This window comes from Grampus griseus (genome assembly GCF_964374135.1).
Source record: "Grampus griseus genome assembly, chromosome: 1".
NCBI lineage: Eukaryota > Metazoa > Chordata > Mammalia > Artiodactyla > Delphinidae > Grampus > Grampus griseus.
In genome coordinates this window covers 143,583,950-143,606,656 of record NC_139017.1, presented here as the reverse complement: position 1 = coordinate 143,606,656, position 22,707 = coordinate 143,583,950, and the positions used below count along the sequence as shown (strand labels likewise).

Sequence of the window (22,707 nt, the reverse complement as noted above, 5' to 3'; positions counted from 1 at the left end):
GCTCCCATTATGCTGTTTTTTGTTAAGGTTCTCTTCTGCCTTTTCCATCCGAAATTCTAAACTAAGAGACACACATTCTACATGTTCAACTTCACATTCCTCCTTCAAATGGTATCTAGTTATCTAAATAAAATCAGTTTAAAATTGTCAGAATTCCTCCATATTTCCTATAATTTGTAAACTGAACATATATTAATTTTTCTTTAAAAAACAACAATGAAAGTTTTAAAAAGAGGATAGTAGAAGCACTAGGCTCTTAACAAGAAGTTAATCCTCTCCTTTTAGTCTCATGGCATTTGATGTTGTCAACTGCTCATCCTCCTTCTCACTACAATCTCTTAACTTCAAGGTCCCTACCACTTTTTCACCGAAGATAAAACAGGCTTATCTTCCTCTCAAACCTAAGACTTGCCATAATTTTGAACAACATCCACCCATGTGAATGTTGTATCCAACAGTTCTCTGACCTCCTCAAATCCAGTCCACATATACAAGGACTCTGATTATTTATTTACATGTCTGATCCTTATTTTATTAAGATGGATACTCATTTGAACAAACGGCCTATAGTTTATTCACTTCTGAATCCCCTATATTCTCTCACAGTGACTGAATCTGCGCAGGCAATCAAAAAGTTTAAAAAAACAAATTTTATCATAAGCCAGTGGATAAGCAACTTTTGTTTTGGAAGACTTTTCTATCACCCCTTGAATCACACAGCATATTCCATGAATACATCATGCTGTTTCTCATCCTATTATCAATAAATGGAAGAACAGAAAAGAACTAATGCTAAAGATGATACTGAAATAAGAGACTGGCATTTAAGAAACCTGGTCTATTGCACTTACAATAATTATAATATCTGACCACAAAGTAAAACCCTATCCTTTAGAAAATATCTAAACATAAAATTTTATTAGAAATCAAACAAATTAAACAAACAGGATAAACATACTAACACTATATTTTTTCTGACGTCACTTATTCTGTAATCTCAACTATTTGAAAAACATTATTACAAAGTAGAAAACTACATTTTTTAAAAAAGGATATGGGTAGTCAAAATAATAGTATTTACTACCATTTAGAGAACATCTTCTGTGTGTCAGAAGATGTTCTCTAAATGGTATTCCTATGAGCTTCAAACAAATCCCTAAAACAACCCTAACAAGCAAGCCATTATTTCCATTTTACAGATAAGAAATAGAGACTAACGGTTAAGGTTACCAAACATAAATTCCTGAACTGAGATCTGAGCTCAGCCTGCACTGTTTTCATTAACAATTCTACTAGAACTAGAAAGCAGTAATTTACAAAATATACAGTCAGGTAAGGAAGTTATATTTTGAATGAGGAGTAGAATAAAGATATAGGATAGTAGCTAAATGAGGGTAAGGATGAAGACAGGAAATATCTTTTAAAGATGTAAACATACAACATATTTATACAGTGTGAGGGTCAGCAAGAGAGACATTGCAAACACAGAGGGAAAAAAAATCTAATGATCAAGATACTAGAGATGGCACGAGGAGATGAATAAGAGGGACAAGTAGAATAATCTTGAGCAGAAGGCAGAAACCTCATCCTCCAGGACCAGGAGAAAGGGGATAAGAATGAGAAACAATGTAGATGACTTTTAGGACAAGGGAGGAATAAACTGAAGTGATTCACTAACATGGCCTCAGTTTTAGTCAGTGAAGTAGGAAGCAGTCATCTGTTCATCTTAAGAAGGCTGGAGTTTAAACAGAGACATCTAATGAGAGAAATGAATATGTTTAAAATATCTACAAGATAAATTAAAAAGGAAGTTCTCCAAGAAGTAAAGGACTGAAAGGTAGCACTGAGAAATAACTTGTGTTAGCATCAATCTGAAGGTTATGAAAGCCCATCAGCAATACCAAATTAACCTAGTATAAAAAGCCAGGAAGGCAAGTTGTAGCACTGACCCGGGAATGGACATTTATTAAGAATCTCCGGTATGTCAGCTTTGATGTAATATCTGACATAATGAAATAAATAAGTTAAAGTAAGATATAGAAAGTTTCAAATGTTTTTACCAACACAAAAAGGATATACCTTTCTAAGCAACCATGTCATGATTATATTTGATTCCTATCCCAGATGCTCAGGGAAAACGTCAATAAATTCCAAGAAGCAGTAATATTATAGGCTACATGCTCTGACTGAAAGACAAATTAACAATATTTTTTAATATTTAAACTAATCATGGATAAATATTTGAAATACACTGAAAAGACATTAGCAGTCTTCAATATGAAGGTTCAGCAAAATGACTGGATACACAATAAATATTTTTATCACTTTCTTGTGTATCAACCATAAACAAAGGGAAAAAAGGAAAATTAGGTGAAGAACCTTATTCTCTAAAGCCACAAAATATATAACAGCTAGAAATAAACATAATAAGAACTGTATGGCAAGTATACGTATACACAGACACACACACACACACACACACACACACACACTCACACACATACCCCAAAACCTTGGTAATATGTTGAAAGAAAGCATAACTTTAGTAAATCAGTATACATCACCTATCTACATGGGAAGAATGAATAATGTAAAAATGCCAATTCTCCCAAAATATAATTAAAATTAAAATTCAAAGAGGTTTATCTTAGACCTTAAAAAATGATTTTAAGTTCATCTAGAAAAATAAACATGTAGGAATATAAGTGTGTGTTTATTAAATGAAAAGAACATGGATTATATAAAGCTGTAATAATTAACTATGCACTACTAGCCCGAATACAGATACTTAGAAAAATTAAACAGATATAATGGGGGGGGGGACAAATGGGAGAGTACAGAGACAGGTTGAGGGTAGAAAGGATATTAAAGGGGAACAGATTTCTGCCTCAGAATAATGGCAATTTACATAAAGCAGACCAATCATCTTAATAGGAAGACTAAGAAAATCAGGTCAAGTTATTTTTTAAAATCCACTTGAAGGCACAGAGAAGATAATACGGCAGTGAAGAATTACAGGGCCAAGTTCTAGGAGAAGAAAAGCCAGGGAGATGGGCCAAACATTGGAGCTGCTTTCTCCCCAAGGGCATCTGCTAATTCCAGAAATGGCAAATGAAGGATGGATAAACTTAGCTGAGATTTTGATGGTCTCACAGACCTAGAAGCAAAATATCACTACAGGGGCTATACCAAGAAGGACAGGTCTTCATAAATTCTCCACAGTTTGGATAGAGCCTGTAAAAGACAACATCATAGGAATAAGGATGAACTGGAAATACCCTGGTGTTGTACACGGATTGAAACCCAGCGTCAAATCATCTTAATCTCTGACATTAGATTGACATGATTGAGGATTCTGAGTATCACTAGCAGCCTACAGAAGGGAAATAAAAGTCAAACATAAAGTCTATCTGGAGAACGACAGCATGATGTTATGCCTCCAATTACTTCTATAATTTTTCACATACAATGTTCAGTACTCAAAAGGAATTGTACAATTATTTTTAGGGAACTGTTCAGCAGTATCAACAAAAGCTAAGTATACACCTATTCTATGACTCAGAAATTCCACTCCAAGAGAACTAGTATAAATGTTTACCAAAAGATATTTATAAGAATATTCATAATAAGCCAAGACTAAAAATCATCCTCATTAACAAGAAATGAATAAATTACAGTACATTGACATAATGGAATACTAAAGAGCAATAAAAAAGAATGAACTACTGAAATACAACAACATAGGTGACTCTCACAGACATTTGACTGAGTGAAAAAAAGCCATATTCAAAGGAATACATATTTATGATTTAATTTATATGAATTCCAAAACCAGACAAAAGTAATCAATGCTGACAAAAGTCAGAATAGTGATTATCTTGAGGGGAGTGTGACTGGTAGAGGCACAAGGAGACCTTTTTGGATGCTGGAAATGTTCTCTATCTTGATGAATGGTGCTTATGGATGTACACAAATGTGAATAATCATTGAAGGGTACACTAAGGATTAAAATTAGTATACTTTAGACACTAAGAACAGCTAAGAAAATCTTCAAAAAGAATAAACCTGGGATAAACAACAAAGTCCTAACGTATAGCACGGGGAACTATATTCAAAATCTTGGGTTAAACCACAATGGAAAAGAATATTTTAAAAAAGAATGTATATATGTGTAGAACTGAGTCCCTCTGCTGTACAGCAGAACTGGCACACCAATGTAAATCAATTATACTTCAATTAACAAATAATAAATAAGTAAAAGTGAAAAAAAAAAGAATAAACCTGGAGGGTTTAAACTACCAGATACCAAAACTGAAGCTCCAGTAATTAAGAAAGCATAATATTTATGCAAGGACCATGAAACAAAATAGAAGATCTATTTTAAAAAATCCACGTATGTAGGCACTTAATTTGTGATAAAGTAAACATTACAGAGCAATGGGAATAAAAGTTTCTTCACCAAATGGTATTGCTCAATTAGATATACATAAAATAAAAATAAAATGTTACCCCTTCTTCATACCATATATAAAAATAAGAGCCAAGGGGACTGTAAATCTGAATGTATATGGTAAAGAAATAAGGTTTCTAGAAAATTATATAGAATATCTTCATAACTTGGGGTAGGGAAAAAAATTCTTTAACATGACCCAAGAAAAGCACTAAACATAAAGGAAAAGATTAATAAATCAAACTACATTATTAAGTCAGACTATATTAAAAATAAACTTGTTCACCAAAAGAACAAGAATCACTAATGGATTATAAATGCAAGCCACAGAGTGAGAAGCTACTTGCAACACATATAACTGACATAAAGCTTATTAACTAGAAAATATAGAGAAGTCCTACAAATTAGTAAGAAAATAATAAACAACCAAAAGGAGAAATGAGCAAAAGACAAGCATTTCACACACAAATACAAAAAGATGTCCAAAAACGATGATGTCATTTATTGTCACGGAAATGCAAAATGAAACCACTGTTCACTCACCATAATGACTAAAATGGAAAAGTCTGGCAATGCCAGGAGTTGGCAAGAGAGAACAGAACTAGAGGTTCTGTTCTAGGGGTTCTGTGGAGAACAGAACTTTCATCAATGGCAGCGTGTATACTGATAGAGAAACACTGGAAAACTGTTTGGCATTGTCTACTCATACTGACCCTAAGACTCAGCAATTCCACTTCTATATATATTCCAAATAGGTGTGCATGCTCATGAACATCAAGGCATGTAATCAAGAATGTTCACAGCAACTTTATTCATAACAGCAAAAACTAGAAATAACCTAAATGCCCCTTAATATCTGTAAATAACAGAATAAATGAATTGGAGTAGAGTCACATAATGAAGATACTATATAGCAATAAAGATAAATGAATTAGTTATCAAAACACAAATCAGTTTCTCAGCAAAATGCTAAGCAAAAGAAGCCAGGGACAAAAGAATTTGCACATTACAATTCCATTTATTCAGTGTTCAAAAACAGGCAAAACTAAATGACAATATTAGACGTTAAAATGGAAATTCCTTTGTGGAACACAGAGGAAATAGAGATTAGGAGGTGGTATAAGGAAGGCTTTCTGAAGTTCTGGCAATGTTCTAATTCTTGACCTAGGTTGTAGTTACACAGGTATTCACACTGTAATATTTCAGTGAGCTACAAATGAATGCTTCCAGTTAGAGATAGTAGGTTAAATGTATGCATTAGCTTTTGTTCCCTTCTGAACCCTCACTAAAAGAATAAAAGGATTAAACACACACACATACCAACTCACAATGACAAAACTAAAGAGAAAACAGTTTGAACAAAAATGGTAACTGAGTTAACAGCCTGGAGAAAGAATCTTAAGCCAATAGAGAGGAAAGCTTAGAAGCAAACCATTTTATACTAACGAACTCCTAAGAGACGTAGCAATTGGTGGTGCTAGGTACCTCTGGAAATGACAGAATCAGTGGGGTTAAAAACCCGAGTAATAACTGAAAGTTGAAGAAGCAGTCAAACCCCAGATCCTTCTTCCGATTTACACCACTAGGAAACTGCCCTTCCCCATTCCCAGGCAGGTGACTGGAAGTTATTCTCTAGAGAGTTGGAGCAGAGGCGGGAGGGAGGGGGGGAATGGAAGTTTATTAGGGAAAGGAGAAGAAGAAGGAGAGGGAAGAAGAGGGTTAGGAGGAAGAGAAAGAGGAGGAGAAGTAATAGTAGTAGTAGTTGTCTTCACTGGAATGGAAACAGCAGGTACAACTGACAGCAGGGGTAATACTATATGAAAACAGGTAGATTAAGAGTCTGGGCTATACAATGAGATTTTACTACAGCTTCTTCCACTACAAGGTTCTATAAACAGGTCGCCAAGTATATAGCCTCTAGAAGAAATATGTGAATGATTCTTTTACTGAATATGACCAGCTGAAGAGAAAAGATACAAAAAGATAGTGACAAAATTTCCAATAAAATGACCCAGAGAAATCACCTACAATAAAGTACACATTGACAATCTGCATCCAGGAGGAACCCCAACAGACTTAGCAATTAGTGGTACCAGGCACCTCTGGCACATAACTTCCAAAAGCATTTCAGTCTTCTATTCTTAAATATGAATAGATGGCCAATAATTTGATGAAATATGAAAGGCAGAAGCAAAAACACAAAATAAAAGCGAAGACTAGAATTTTCAAGTCTCTCCAAACCTCCCTTCCATAAAAACATATGCAGCAATTGCACAGCAGAAAACTACAGACATTTACAATAAAATAAGATGACAAGATATCTCCACAAACCCTAAGATAAAGCAGATGATGACAAACCACCAGCAACCACAAAACCTGTGAGGTATCAGCATCTATCTACGCAGGAGAAGCAGAAGAAAGCAAGGGAGTATAAAGGGCCTGGGAAGAGTTACTCTAAATACCCAACTGGTACTCAGTAGGAAGAAGTAGATCAATCTGAGAAAAGCAGTTGAAATTGGAAGGGTGTTTGTCCATTCCAATAGCAGGTGAGTTCAAAAGAGTACAGTAAGGTCCAAAGGTGGTAAAGTAGTCTGGTAGCCTGTAAGAACTACAGAAACTGAACACCCAGGGCTCCTGGACAGGATGGAGCACAAGAAACCAGGAAAAACGGTAGAGAACAGAATACAAAATAAACAGGATAAAAATGTAGAAAGAGAAAACGCAGAAAAAGAAACAATAGCAGAAAAAAACTATCAAAAGTGGAATGGAACAAAGGCAGAAAATTCCAGAAAGCAAGCCACCATACTTTGAACACTATATAAGGGAGCTTGGTGAAGCTATAAAAAATTATCCTAAATCACGCTTCCTTCTAAGAATTCACGGGAAAAAATCTAAATTAAGAATGAGCAAAGAAAAGGATCACAGTCAAACACATACCAAGTTCTTGTTTAAAAGATAATAATAGTGAGCAAAAGAAAAAAGTTCCTACAGTGAAAGCATCCAAAAGACATGCTTTCAAAATAAATAAAAACTATAATCTACTACTTGAAAATTAAGGAAGTAATATAAGATATTAAGCAACTACATAAATCAAATTTAGAAAAACACAGAAGAAAGATGGTAATAACTTAGGAAAGAAGCAGAAATAGAGAAGGAAGTTGTTTCAGAAACGAAGATTAAACTAAAGCAAATAATCGCAACAGACAGTATCTTAAAAGAAATAAAAGAACAAAAAGTTGTTTTAATCAAAAAGAAACAAAAAGATTTTAAAATACGAGTAAAAATAACAAATACTAAACATGCAAAAAATATCCAACATAGCCCCTGATGAAAAACACTAAGGCAAAGAAAGAAAATAAATATTAAACGGTATATATAGTTCATGAAACTTTACAGAAATGAAAAAAGATTACAAACTACAAATGAAGGAGAATGCACTGTACCTAAGAGTACCAAGCCATAAAAAGCAACTTCAGGACATATTCTAGTAACATTATTACACTTTAAAAATAAATTAAAAAGTTTTAGGCCTCTAGGCAAAAAAACAAAAATGATTCATAAGTGAAAGAACATTAAACTGTGAGAAAATAATGTGAATACCTGAGGGAGAATTGGGGTTAAGTTAAGCAAAACAAAAAAACTAAAACTATAAAACTAAGCAAAGGAAAGTAATTATTAGTTCAAGTGAAAACAAAATCCTTGCAGAAAAAGTATGATAGTATATATACCACATGGTTCAGCCATAATACTTTTTACATGATCTTAACAATATAATCTAAAATTATGATATAACTGTATTAAGAGAAGAGAAAGACAGAAAATGGGCATGTATATATTTTGAGAGCAAAGAGAGAACATATGAAAACTATTTAAATCCTCATTTTTCATAAGGGAAAGGAGAAATAATGTCCAATATTTAAAAATCAAACGTTTCAAATGCAGTATAAGCATGTTGGAGACAATGGAGGTGAATACAAAGAAAAACAATTTAAAAAAAAAGAAAAGCAGTCGTTAGGGGAGTAGGAAATGATGGAGGATAGGGATGTTACAGGACTGCTGTTTGCAATCAGCTCTGTAGACTATATGTAACTCTGCTATGAAGAAAATTAAAATAATTCTATAACCAATTAAAAATATAATTTCAATATAATTAAAAACCAGACTTAAGGTAAGACATTAATATTTACATATATGCATATGTATGTATGTATGCACCTTGCCTGACAGCAAGTCCTACAGAATAATAAAATTAATTGCCTGGTAGTTCTCTGGGTGAAAAGTTCTAACACCATGTGCACAATGTGCTTACCCTTTCCAGTCTGAAGAACTTGCCTTGCTTTGACACTGCAAATTCAGTACTTGTAAATTGGACAGAAGAAAAAGTTCCACTTTCTTTTCAAATAAATAAATATTAAAAACAAAAACCATTTCATAAAGGAAAGTAAAAGGTTAAAAATAAAGCCAAAGAAGGGAATAGCCCTTTTATAAGGGATATAAGTAAAACAAAAGTACCCCACACTAGCCAGAATCATTCTGGAAGGGGCCAAACACAAGCAGAATACAGCCAATAAAACGTCAATCAAAATATTACATGGGTGTTTAGTATTGCCAGGTATTATTTCTGTGAACAAATTACAGTGAAGAAAAATAAACACAGCTGTTAACAAAATATATTTCCAAATATAGTTTTTAATTCCAATAAGTTTGCTAAAGGTATCAGTGGTCTCAGAAGTATCAGTGATCTCAAGAAGAGTATAAAGTTTAAAAACAAAGGGTTTAAATAGAAAACAAATTTAAGATTTGTGTCAATATACTATATACCTTCTGAACCTACCATTGACACAATGAATCACTGCCAAAGTGAAGTAATGAAATAAACAATACAGGTAGAATTGTTATTGAAACTCCTCAACTGTAAAGAAGTGGCCTGAAAAGTAATTGCTTGGGTTTAATTAGTTTATATTTTATCACAAGAACATAGATTAACTTCTAAAGAGAAAACTATTTCCTAGTTTCTATAAACAGTGTTCTACTCTTTTATATTTAAAAATATATATTTTGGCAAAAATACTTCAAGAAGAAAAGACCTTAAATTATTAATGGAAAAGTTTTTAGAGAACTAATGTTCCTGGAAACCAAATAATAGGTTCATGTAAATTACATCTCCTGGAACATATAGTATAATTAATTCCATTTTACAGTTGCTCTTTCTTATAACTAATGACAATTTCCCTCCTTCTGTAAAAATTGTCATTTTCACATGTACTTTCAACCCAAGTTACAAAGTAAATGTACTCCAGTACTCCAGAAATCTTAGTCCCATGGAGCAAATCAAAAGCTACCATAAACACCTTGAGAGAGAGTGCCAGAATGCCATTAACACTCTGTACCAGCAAGAGTAATTGCTATAACAATTTCCAATAAATGCCTATTTACCTGCCCTAACTGCAAGGGCGAACTGCTGGGAATGCATCTGCCATCATGGATTTAAAATATGAATCCTGAGTCCTACAAGCTCTCCTGACCACTGAGGCAGGGACTCTCTCATTTATAGACACTGAAGGATTTATTCTCAGCCTTCAAATCTTCACCTGAAAGCATTCTGAATACCCCAGACACCAGGTAAGCACTAATTTCCAGAAGCTGAAAAGCAGAGGCTATAATGAAACTGCTACTTTTCCCTACAGGCGAGAGAAAACAATAGGGACAGCTAGTAATCTACTGCAATATAAATAAAGATCGCATCTTCTCTTTATCCAAATGAGAATGAAGCCAGAGCAGCTATTATTATATTACAAATTTTCAAATACAAAATACATCTCCTAATCAAAGGATTGTATACTACAAACAGGTATCTCTCGGTAGGACAGTTCCAACACTCATGAAAACAGTAATGAGAGGCAGTTATACGATGCATTTATGAGATTTTATTTAACTCCTTGAACATCAGATACCTAGTATGTGTCAAGTATTGTCATATGCACACAACAGCTACAAAAAAGGAAAAGTCAATGCTCTTATGAAATTATCACTCTAATGAGAGAGAAAATAAAAAAATAAATAATATATCAGTGCTAGGAAGAAAAACAGGAGAACCATTCATCCCTATTTGCCCTGAGCAGTACCCTTTTCACAGCTGTTGTCTTGGTGGAAATACTAAAAACACACTCTTTTACTCTCAAAGTATTCTGGTGTAGAAGATATAATAACCTTAAAGATAATGGGATAGAGATTGAGATATTGACCAAAAGGGGGAGCTATTTTTAAATACTTTGGTGAGAAAAGATCTCTCGTTATGATAAATTTGAGGAGTGACTTGGAGAGAGGGAGCAGGCAAATCCGTATCTGTAGGAAGAGCTTTTCAGGCAGTGTATTTGTGGCCGTATGTAGCTGACCCCTGAACAATGCAGAAGCTAGGGGTGACCATCCTCCTGCAGTTGAAATCCGCACATAGATTATAGTCGGCCCTCCATATCAGTTCCTCCATATAAATGGTTCCTCCGAATCTGCAGTTCAGCATCCACAGGTTCAACCAACCACAGATCATGTACTGTAGTATTTACTACTGAAAAAAATCCATGTATAAGTGGACCTGCACAGCTCAAACCCACCTTGTTCAAGGGTCGAGTGTACTGTGTACGTGTGACAGTATGTTTGTGTGTGTGTGTGTGTGTGTGTGTGTGCCTGTAGAAGAAAATCTACAAAGCTTCAGTGAGAAAGGAAGAAACTCCAGTTTCAATAGAGTAGTCTATAAAGTAGAAAACTTTTCATTCTCTTTCTTGCCTAAAAATGGTTCCCAGGAAATGGCTTTAGTCATAATTAATTTTAGTCTGGTAGATTCCAGGATTAAAACCATTTCCCTAAAGAGAATGCCTTCCCTATGAATGTAAAATAGCCCTATATGGCTTTTAATGTCATTGGCCCTTAATATCACTTTATATTTATATATCATAAATATTTATTTCCCTAGAAGCTTGGTGATTCTGGGGTGCAGATATGGTATGAATGGAACTTGGCAGTTCCCCAATAATAAGAGTAATAATAATAACACACCACGAATAAAAATAAACAAGGGACATTTTAAGTGTTTACTGTGTGCAAGGGACTGTTCTAAGCATTTTATCTGAGGTTACTCAAGTATCTGACCATTTATCAGACTGCCCAATTAAGGGGGTCTTTGAATCTCCTTGAGCATTTGTACCATCTACCAAAGAAAAAATAGATCCTTACCTCTCAACATACACAAAAATTAACTCAAAGTGGACCATTGGCCTAAATTTAAGGGATAAAACTATAAAATTTGTAGAAGAAAAGAGAAAATTTTTGTGACCTTGGGTAAGGCAAAGACTTCATCAAAAACATGATACATAAAAGAACAAAATTGATAACCTGGACTTTATAACTTTTGTTCTTCAGAACACCCCATTAAAAGAATGAAAAAAATAAGCCACAGACTGGAAGAAAATATTTACTAATCATATATCTGATGAAGAACTTATATTTAGAATATTTTTAAAAACAAAAAAAACCTTACAATTCAGTAAGAAGCCAAACTACCCAGTTCAAAAATGGGCAAAATATTTGCACAAGCATTTTATAAGAAAAAGCTACATGAATAGCTCATCTGCACTTGGAAAGATGCTCAACATTATTAGTATTAAAAGGCAAATTAAAAATACATGGAGAGGGCTTCCCTGGTGGCGCAGTGGTTGGGAGTCCGCCTGCCGATGCAGGGTACACGGGTTCGTGCCCCGGTCCGGGAGGATCCCGCATGCCGCGGAGGGGCTGGGCCCGTGAGCCATGGCCACTGAGCCTGTGCGCCCGGAGCCTGTGCTCCGCCAACGGGAGAGGCCACAACAGTGAGAGGCCCGCGTACCGCAAAACAAAACCAAAACCGAAACCAAACAAACAAGCAAAAAAATACATTGAGATACCACTACACATCTATATATTCCAAAAAGACTAACAATATCAAGTCTTGGGGATGATATGGAAAATCTTCATATGTTGCTGGTGTTAATGTAAAATGGTACAGTAACTTTAGAAAACAGGCTGACAGTTTCTTAAAAAGTTAAACATATACTTAGGATACAACCCAGCATGTATCCATATACTCACAGCAACATTGCTCATAATAGCCAAAAACTTGAATCAATCCAAATGTTCATCAAATGGTGAATGGAAGGGGAAAAAAAATTCCATACAAGATGAATATTATTCATAAATAAAAAGGAATGAACTACTAATATGTAGAACAACATGAACAAACCTCAAAAACATTATTCCAAGTAAAAGAAGCCAGGCACAAAGGACTAAATGTTATAAGAACCCACTTATATAAAATTTCTAGAAAAGAAAAATATACAAAGATAGAAAATAGATCAGTGGTTGTGGGGACTGGAAGTGGGCATAGAGACTGAGTACAAGCAGGCGTCAGAACTTTTGGGGTGATGGAAACATGCTAAATTGGATTGTGATGACGGCTCACAACTATATATATTTTCTAGAAATCACTTAACTACAGTTACAATGGGTAAATTTTGTGATATGTAAGTTATACCTCACTAAAGCTATTAAAGTAAGGAAAGGAAAGATGACACTACCTTTCCTACAAGAACAGTATTTCAGGGTCATCACATTGCTGATAAGGAAAATATCTGTTAGAGAAGAATTCCAGCTAACACATACAGAAAAAATTAACAGTATTAGAAAAATCACATTTGGTAACCCCTAATGAAAAGAGAGGTCTCAAGGAATGCTGAAGCTGTTCGATGAAAGGCGGTAGAGGAGGTTTATCATGGAGGAATCAGGCTGATGCTGCCTGGAGGCAAAAGATAAATCTTAATATCACTAAACTTAAGACAATCAGACATTATATGCCACTTGATATGATGCAATAATAAGTACAGAGCACCAATTATGAAGGATTCTTGCCAAAAAAACAAAATAAGCCTGAATCGAACCAAACCTTTAGGTCTAGTTTTCAGTTTACATAACATAAGTGATGAATAAGCTAAACAACACTTTGAAGAAGCAGCAGCCAAATCCAAACTGTAGGACATTCTAAAGGACCTGATTTTTCTAACAAATTCACGGCATTAGGAAAAAAAAAAGTGAGGGACACTACTACAGAAAAAAATAAACTGAAGAGCTGAACAGCCACATACATATGTGAACCACGCCTTGATGGGATCCTGATTTTTTTTTTTTTTTTTTGCGGTACGCAGGCCTCTCACCGCTGCGGCCTCTCCCGTTGCGGAGCACAGGCTCCGGACGCGCAGGCTCAGCGGCCATGGCTCACGGGCCCAGTCGCTCCACGGCACGTGGGATCTTCCCGGATCGGGGCACTAACCCGTGTCCCCTGCATCGGCAGGCGGACTCTCAACCACTGCGCCACCAGGGAAGCCCAGGGATCCTGATTTTTAACAAACAAACTGTATAAAGACATTGTGGTGGCAATTGGAGAAACCTGCATAATGACTAAGTATTCGATGTTATTAAGGAATTAATATTAATTTTGTTAGGTATGATACCAATATAGTGGTCATATTTTTTTCAAAAAAGCCTTTATCAATTAGAGGTCATGCCAGAATATTTGCAGTGAAATAATGTATGTATAGAATTTGCTTTTAAATATTCCAACATTTTTTTAAGTGGCAGGGTAAACATATAATACAATGGGCAAAATGTCAAAAAAACTGTTGAAGCTGACAGGTATATGAGACTTCATCATTCCATCTTTTCCACTTTTAGTATAGTTTTAATTTTTCATATTAATAAGGTTAGGGGACAACAAAAAACTGCAAAGCTGAGAGGAAATTAAAAGTAAAAGAAAAGGGGCCAAAGCTTACAAGAGAGATCAGGGATAAAGACTGCTGTGGAAGCCATCAGAAGATAGGTAAAACATGAAGCCAAGTCTTTGGAGAATATCATATAAGGAGAGAGTAGAAACTAAGTCAAAAGAGATCAGAGAAGTGAAGCCAGAGGAATTTGAGAAAGATACCAAGAAGTGGACTGTCGGTGATGAAGGAGGAAACCTAAGAGAAAAACTGAATCAGGGAAATCAAGACAAGAAAGATTCCACCTAATAATAACCTCCAAGTACTCTTAGAGACCCTAACTTTCAAATAACATAGGAAAAATTATGTTTTTTAACAAAAGAATTTCAGAATGATAAGGGAAATAATTATCTTCATATTTCCTAAGATACGCAATTTCCCAGATACTGAACAAGATGTTCAAGAAAATTAAAAGTCATTACGCACTGGCACCAAGTTGCCACCTCACTAGTCTGCCATAGTGGAAGACAGAATACCAAGTGCAAGAACAGCTATAAAAAATAAATACGATATTGACATTAGCCATAAAGAGTTCTTTAAACTATTAACTCCCTGAAGGTAAAACAATGAGCCAGCCCTATTTCTACCCATATGCCCAGATTCTATCTAGCATGGTTCCAGGCTGCATGTTTCTATATTGCTAGAGTCCCAACGGGGTGCAAAAGGTATGGAAGGGACAGTTGACATTGATGATGCTCAATATTGTTGGCGTTTTGAGCCACAATTATATATTAGACCACTATGGTAATCCCTAATCCCTTTCTGATTACAAGGATAAATAACAGAGCTTTTCATTTCATACTCAGAGCTCAAATAACGTATTCCCAAACGTATACCTTTGCATTGCTGCTCTCACAAAAAACTGGATCTTTTTATAGTTGATCCCTAGTACTTTGAAGAATTTACTGTTAACCACAGCCTTGAATACATCACTTTCAAATAATTTATTAACATATTGCATATAATACAAAATGCAAAAGCATATATATTTTAAGCTACTATTACTTCAATCTTCTATTATTTACTCTCTTGATTTGCAATACAGTGAGATTAAAGACATATTTTTGTTTGCAGGGCAAAGTCCCACCTAACATGAATCTCAGTTTTTACATCATTAACAGCTCATATCATTTTAATCAATAAATAGTTCAGATAAGTCTTTTTGTTATTCACAGATCAAACACAGAAAAAGGAAAAATCCCCCATCTCTCTGCAGCACACGTAGTTTTTATTATTTCCAGGTATATTCCAAAATTCTAAAAAGTGTAAAAAACTTCTCACCTCAAGATTTTTTAAGTTCTTGTTTGACCCTTTTTGACTTTTATCTAACTCAAGATTAAAGAGCATGATTCTAAAATCTCTTAGAATCAGAAATTAAAAGTTAAAAACTTACATTCAAGCTGTGCAACCACATCTCCAGGGTCTACTGCTTCAGGGAACACCTACAGTGAGAGAAGGCAGAGGGAAGCAGGATAGAGAAGAGAACGTAAAAGGAAGACATATATGAAATAGCTTTTGTGTTTTCCTTCTCATTCCCAAAATATTCCTTTCCCAACCAAAGAAACTTCTGACATTATTGAGAACTGTCACTTCCTCTCTGCTTCCCATGATCACTACACAAGATTTTACCAACAAACAAAAATTACATCTGGCTCTGCCTCCCTCTCCAATTTGATCTGCTGGCAGTCCTCCCTTTGTTACCACGGTCATACTTGCCTCCTTGGTGTTCCTCCAGCTCATCAAGCTTATTACCAACAAGACACCTTTATACTTTCTGTTCCTCTGCTTAGAATGCTTTTACCCTAAACCTTTAAATAACTGATATTGTCTCATAATTCAGGCTCAGTTTCAATGTTATTGCCGTCTCTGACCACCCTTTAAAATAAAGAATCCCCCTAATCCTTCTGTCCCCTTACCCTCCCTTTATTCTCTTCATGACACTTACTACTTACTTGATTATTGTCTGTTTCACCTATTACAATGAAAGCTCCAAGAGGGGAGCATGTTTGTTTTTTTTACCCAGTGCCTAGAACAGTGCATGGAACAGAGCAGGTACTCAGTAATTATCTGTGGAGAAGAGGATGGAGAAAAAGGAAGGAAGGAGGGAAAGAGGAAAGGAAGAAAGGAGGGAAGGAAGGAAGGAAAGAGGGAAGTAGACAAGGAGAGAAGGAAAGGAAAAAGTGAGAAATACAATTGGTAATAATTACCCCAAAGCACCAGATTCAGGGGGGAAAAAAGAAAAGAGACTTATAGAAAGAAGCACCACATGACAGTCATAAGCAAAATATGACCTATTCTTACCTATTAATATCTCCCCCATCTCTTCTATGAAAATGATTACTTAGAATTCAAGGTGCTATATTTTACATGAAGACCACTAAGACAATTTTAGAAGTAAACTGATCCATCACGAAAAAGAGGCAACTGATTCAATGTGTAATATAATGCATATTTATTTTCAATCTTCCAGATTTAAGTTACAAATCTCCTTCTGAATTAAATCAAAGTGCATAGTCAACAACAGTAATATGTGTTATTCAAAATTTGGAACCACTTTGATTTTTTATTGGTTAACATTTGATTGGATATTTGAACTCACCTTTTCAAACACCATTCTGGCATTGAAGACCAGTGGAAAACTGGCTGGGACACACTGTGTCTTTTTGTATTGGCCAAACACACAGATGCTAAGATAGATGTCCTCCTTGTCTTTCAGCACCACTCCTGGGCAAGTTACCTGAAAGAAATTAGACAGATGAACGTGACTGCTTCATGAATTCCCTGAACTACTGTACTAAAATAACTTACCAAACATTACATAAAAACACTAGTCTGCTAAGCTAATAAAAATACGCACAAGTTAAGAAAAAAAAGAGAGATTCTAGTATTTACAGAGTTAAATGAAATGCCTTTATAACTTCCATCTCTCTGAGAAATCTATGATTTTCCACTTGGTTATTTGTGCTCTATGTACTGGCTCTTGGGACAGACACTAATAGTTTTACACAGTAAGCCTCAGGCTCCCACTTTATGTAGAATGCTGACATAAACTTATTCAGCATCATTTAATCACAAAGGATTAAGACTCAGCAGAAATAAAGCACAATACTAGAGGACAAAAAAAAATACCAAAAAAAGCACAAATCTGACCTGTATCACCCTAAGTCGCAGCCCATATACACCCTCATCAAAAGAAATATGACAAACCTTCTAAGCAAGTGAACTGTAAGTTTCTAGCCCAATGAAATATTTTTTAAATATAAAACTGCACTTAACTATTCTCAGGACCGACACAAGGTATAGGCATAAGATGTAGGGTTTCTAAAAAATACACAGCACAGTCTCTCCAGTTCCTGCCATATTTCATTGTCAGTGATCAACCATACCCTTAGTAGGCTATTGAAGATGCTCTAAGATTTGAATCCAACTTATCATATAGCAATATTACTTGACACCTCCTAAAAATACAAAGTATATTTGTTATTGTTTTCTGAACGCACACATTACTTTCTTGCCTCGCATTCTTCCATTATCTGGGTTACTGCTCATTTCTACTCCATGCCATCTCCTCCTCATCTACTTCTACCTCCCAAGGCTTACATTAACTGCCATCCCATACACAAAACTTCTCTTCATTCACCAACTGTCACTATTCAATTCAATCTAATTCAAACATTTATTGTGAATTTATTATAGTCAAGTAAATAGTTTTAAATTCTCACAGCATTTTATAGTTCTCTTAAGGCCCTAATTATTGTCTCTATGCATTTTAATGAAGTGGGTACACCTCACCTATTTTATTTGATTATAAATTCCCTGAGAACAGAAACTCTAATTTCCTCATCAATGTACCCCAAAACACAGACTTTCCATATTAAGAAGCAGCTTAGAAATTATCTAGTACAGCTTCGAATTTTTTATATAGGGAAACAACAGAGACCCAATAAAGTGAAGATGATTAACTTACTTAAAGTCACACAATAAATGAGTCAATACAATACATTCAAAGTACTTAGAACAGTGCCTGACAGTGCTTTAAATAAATACTAGTGGGCTTCCCTGGTGACGCAGAGGTTAAGAATCCACCTGCCAATGAAGGGGATACGGGTTCGGGCCCTGGTCCAGGAAGATCCCACATGCCGCAGAGCAACTAAGCCCGTGCACCACTACTGAAGCCTGCACGCCTAGAGACTGTGCTCTGCAACAAGAGAAACCACTGCAATGAGAAGCCCATGCACCGCAAAGAGGAGTAGGCCCCACTCGCCACAACTAGAGAAAGCCCACGCACAGCAACAAAGACCTAACATAGCCAAAAATAAATAAATAAATAAAAATAAATGTATAAAAAAAATAAAAAAATAAATACTATAGTTATTATTAGAATGAAAACCACTATCATCTACCATCTTAATATAGACTATTGCACTGAATAAATGACTAAGACTTCATGTCCCTCTGTATACAGCAGTTAAGATTATTTTCTATGCTAGCTATTTTGACTCCATCTTCCCCTTATTCTATTTTCTCCTTTTGTCCTAATAATTCACTATTGATTATTAAAATCAAGGCCCTCAGAAATCTCATTCTGTCCATCAGCTTCATTTTCTATTCTGCCTCATTTAAACCAAACCTGTTAAGAGTACCTCTAAGTCTGTGTTATGCCTACAGATGAGGTTGGTCCAAATTGAGACGGACAGTTAATGTAAAATACAAGATTTTGAAGACTTTTGAAGACTTGCTCAAAAATATTTTAAAGAATGTTTACAAAACAAGTGTAAAAAAACTCATTAACAACTTTTACACTAATTACATGTTGAAGGATAATACTTACACTGACTTAAATAAAATTACTGTTAAAATTAATTTTATCACTTCTTTTAATTATTTAATGTAGCTAGGGGAAATTTTTAAATTATATCCTTGGCTCAAATTATACTTCTATCAGACAGCACAGCTCTAACTGTTCTCACTGGAAAATACTGAGTCTCTTTCCAATTTGTAGTATATTTAAGAAGACATGACATTTTTCCTTAGCCACAGTTCTATAAATTCTGCCATTCTTTAAAGGAATACCGTGGAAAGTTCCATAAAGAAGGCATCAAAAGAGGGGTTAAAGAAAATCCGATGGAACAAATATAAAATAAATAGCAAACTGGCTGGCTTAAACCAATCATATGGATAATTACATGAATGTAAATATCTTAAGTATTATAACTAGAAGGCAGAAATTATTAGACTGGATAAAAAAGCAAAACAGAATATGCTAGTCTGCAAAAACACAATTTTAAAGATTACGACATACACAGAAAAAGTATTTTCATAATAGTAGAGTAAATATCTCCAAAATCAGCCCCTCCACAGAGAAGCTGAATAGATATTTTTCCAAAGAAGATATACAGATGGCCAACAGGCACATGAAAAGATGTTCAACATCACTAATTGTCAGGGAAATGCAAATCAAGACCACAATGAAATACCACCTCACACTCGACAGAATGGTTATTACCAAAAAGACAAGAAACAAGTGTTGGTGAAGATATGGAAAAAAGGGAACTCTCACACACTGTTGGTGGGAATGTCAACTGGTGCAGCCATTATGGAAAACAGTATATCGAGGGTTCCTCAAAGAACTAAAATAGAACCAGTTATAGGATCCAGCAATTCCACTCCTGGGTATTTATCTGAAAAAAAAGAAAATACTAATTTGAAAAGGTATATGGGGACTTCCCTGGTGGCACAGTTGTTAAGAATCCTCCTGCCAATGCAGGGGACACAGGTTCGAGCCCTGATCCAGGAAGATCGGAGCAACTAAGCCTGTGCGCCACAACTACTGAGCCTGTGTTCTGGAGTCTGCAAGCCACAACTACTGAGCCCACGTGCCACAGCTACTGAAGCCTGAGCGCCTAGAGCCCGTGCTCCACAACAAGAAAAGCCACTGCAATGAGAAGCCTGTGCACCACAACAAAGAGTAGCCCCCCCGTCATAACTAGAGAAAGCCATGCACAGCAACGAAGACCCAACACAGCCACAAATAAATAAATATAAATAAATAAATAAATATTTTAAAAAAAGAAAAGATATATGTACCATGTTCATTGCAGCACTATTTACAATAGCAAGATATGAAAGCAACCTAAATATCCATCAATAGATGAATGCATAAAGAAGGTGTGATACACACAAACATATCCCCACACACATACACACAGGGATATTACTCAGCCATAAAAAAGAATACAATATTGCCATTTGCAACAACATGGATGTACCTAGAGGGTATTATGCTAAGTGAAATAAGTCAGATACAGAAGGAAAAATACCATAAAGAAAACAAAACGAACAAAATAGAGACACATAGATACAGAAATAAACTGGTGGTTGCCAGAGGGGAGGCGGTGTGGGGGGGGGGTGGACAAAGTGGGTGAAGGGGATTAAGAGGTACAAACTTCCAGCTATTAAGTAAATAAGTAATGGAATTAATGTACAGCATAGGGAATATAGTCAATAGTATTATAATAACTCCCTATGGTGACAGACGGTAACTAGACTTATCCTGGTGATCATTTCATAATGTATAAAAATATTGAAACACTATGTTATACACCAGAAACTAATATAATATTGTATGTCAATTATAATTAAAAAATTATGGTAACAAATGGTGAATATTTACTATGAGCCCTAAATTAGACACTATTGTTGTATAAATGCTAAATTTATTGTGTGGGGGAATTGTATTAAATTTATATAGGAGAATGTCCTTGTTCTTAGGAGATTTACCCTAAAATATTTAGTGGTAAAGCGTCTGAATGTAAGCAACTTCAAATGTTTCATCAATATATTTTTATGCCTATATCTCTACTTGTATCATAGAGAAAGATAAATAAATCAGATGTGAAACAAACAAAAAGTCAGCCCTCCATAAAAGCAATGAGAACACCAACAAAAACTGTCAAAATCAACTTTTTAGAGACCTAGAAATTAACCAGAAGTTTGCAACAATCTGAGGAGCATTTATTCAAGAAAAATAGCTGAATTTTGGTAAAAACAGTGATATTGTGGTGTTTTAACATACTTTATTCCCAATCTCCTCTACTCGGGTCTGCTATAGCCTTGACAACCAAGACCCTTACAATCATGGTAGCCATGAAAACTAGCAGCCCTACAGCCACTGTAGGAAATCAGGTATAAAGCTACCCAAAAGCCCTAGCATAAGGAATTGTCAACCCCCATTCACAGAGCTTCTCTTTATTTGACTTGAATCAGAGCTTAGTCACAACAAACATCCTTTACCTGCAAGGCATTTGTCAGAAAAAAAAAAAGCAGCTATTGTTTATCAGGGATGCCTGAGGCAGTGCCAGTTGGAGCAAACAATAAGTGACCAAAACACTTAAAAGGCAAAGCTGGAGAACTGTGTGTGTGTGTGTGTGTGTGTGTGTGTGTGTGTGTGTGTGTGTGTGTGTGTGTGTGTGTGTGTGTGTGTGTGTGTGTGTGTGTGTGTGTGTGTGTGTGTGTGTGTGTGTGTGTGTGTGTGTGTTGGGGGGCTGTCTTTGACAAGCTGTGATACATTCTTGGCAATTTAGAAGGTCATGCACACGTGCAGGGCTACAAGCATACCCAGAAATTACTTAAGGAAGCCCTAATCTCTCACCTCTGGTTGATCTTGAGGCTTTGAAAATGTTGGAAGTGAAGACTAAGAGTTGTACATTACCTGCAGGGCATAGAAAGCATGTCCCAACATACTCAGCAATAGAGATACTCAGCAAAGACTGGGGGACTCACTGGTTCAAAGCATTTAAGGAAATATAAGCCCTGTCATTAGAGGGCCATGAAGCTAACTGAGCAGAGACTTCAGTGGCCACACACAACAAAGAACATAGACTTTACAGAATATAGACATTGCCTCAGGAAAGTAAATAAACAAACAAAAAGCAACAACAACAGCAAGAAAACAATAAACTCTGGGAAATAGAGGAAGTCTGATTTACACAGTTCCATATTATATTATTTAAAATGTCCAGTTTTCAACAAAAATTATGACATGTAAAGAAACAAGGGTATAACCCATACATGGAGGAAAAGGCAGTCAGCAGAAAATGTCCTTGAGGAAGCCCAGAAGCTGGGCTTACTAAACAAGAGCTTTAAATCATCTATTATAAATATGTACAAAGGACTAAAGGAAAACGCATCTAAAGATCTAAAGAAAAGTATGTCGATGTGGCAAAGACGCCTCATCAAATAAGGAATATCAATAGATAGACATTATTTTAAAAAATAGAGATTTTAGAGTTGAAAAGTACAAAACAAATGAAAAATTCACTAGAGAAACTCAAGAGTAGATATAAGATAGCAGAAGAAAGAATAAATGAACCTGAAAATTTGTCAATTGAGATTATCCAGTCTGAGGTACAGAAAGAA

At 35.3% G+C, this 22,707-nt stretch overlaps 1 protein-coding gene across 2 annotated transcripts in view; it reads right to left on the bottom strand.

Moving 5' to 3' along the window:
- Positions 1–22,707, bottom strand: part of SPATA6 (spermatogenesis associated 6) — a 152,525-nt gene that overhangs the window by 111,631 nt on the left and 18,187 nt on the right. For both annotated transcript variants that reach the window (XM_082658980.1, XM_082658981.1), the window contains exons 2-3: positions 16,889–17,026; positions 15,683–15,731 (exon numbers count right to left, since the gene is read on the bottom strand). In XM_082658980.1, the coding sequence (XP_082515106.1) occupies positions 15,683–15,731; positions 16,889–17,026 (187 nt within the window). The remainder of the gene's footprint in view (positions 1–15,682; positions 15,732–16,888; positions 17,027–22,707) is intronic.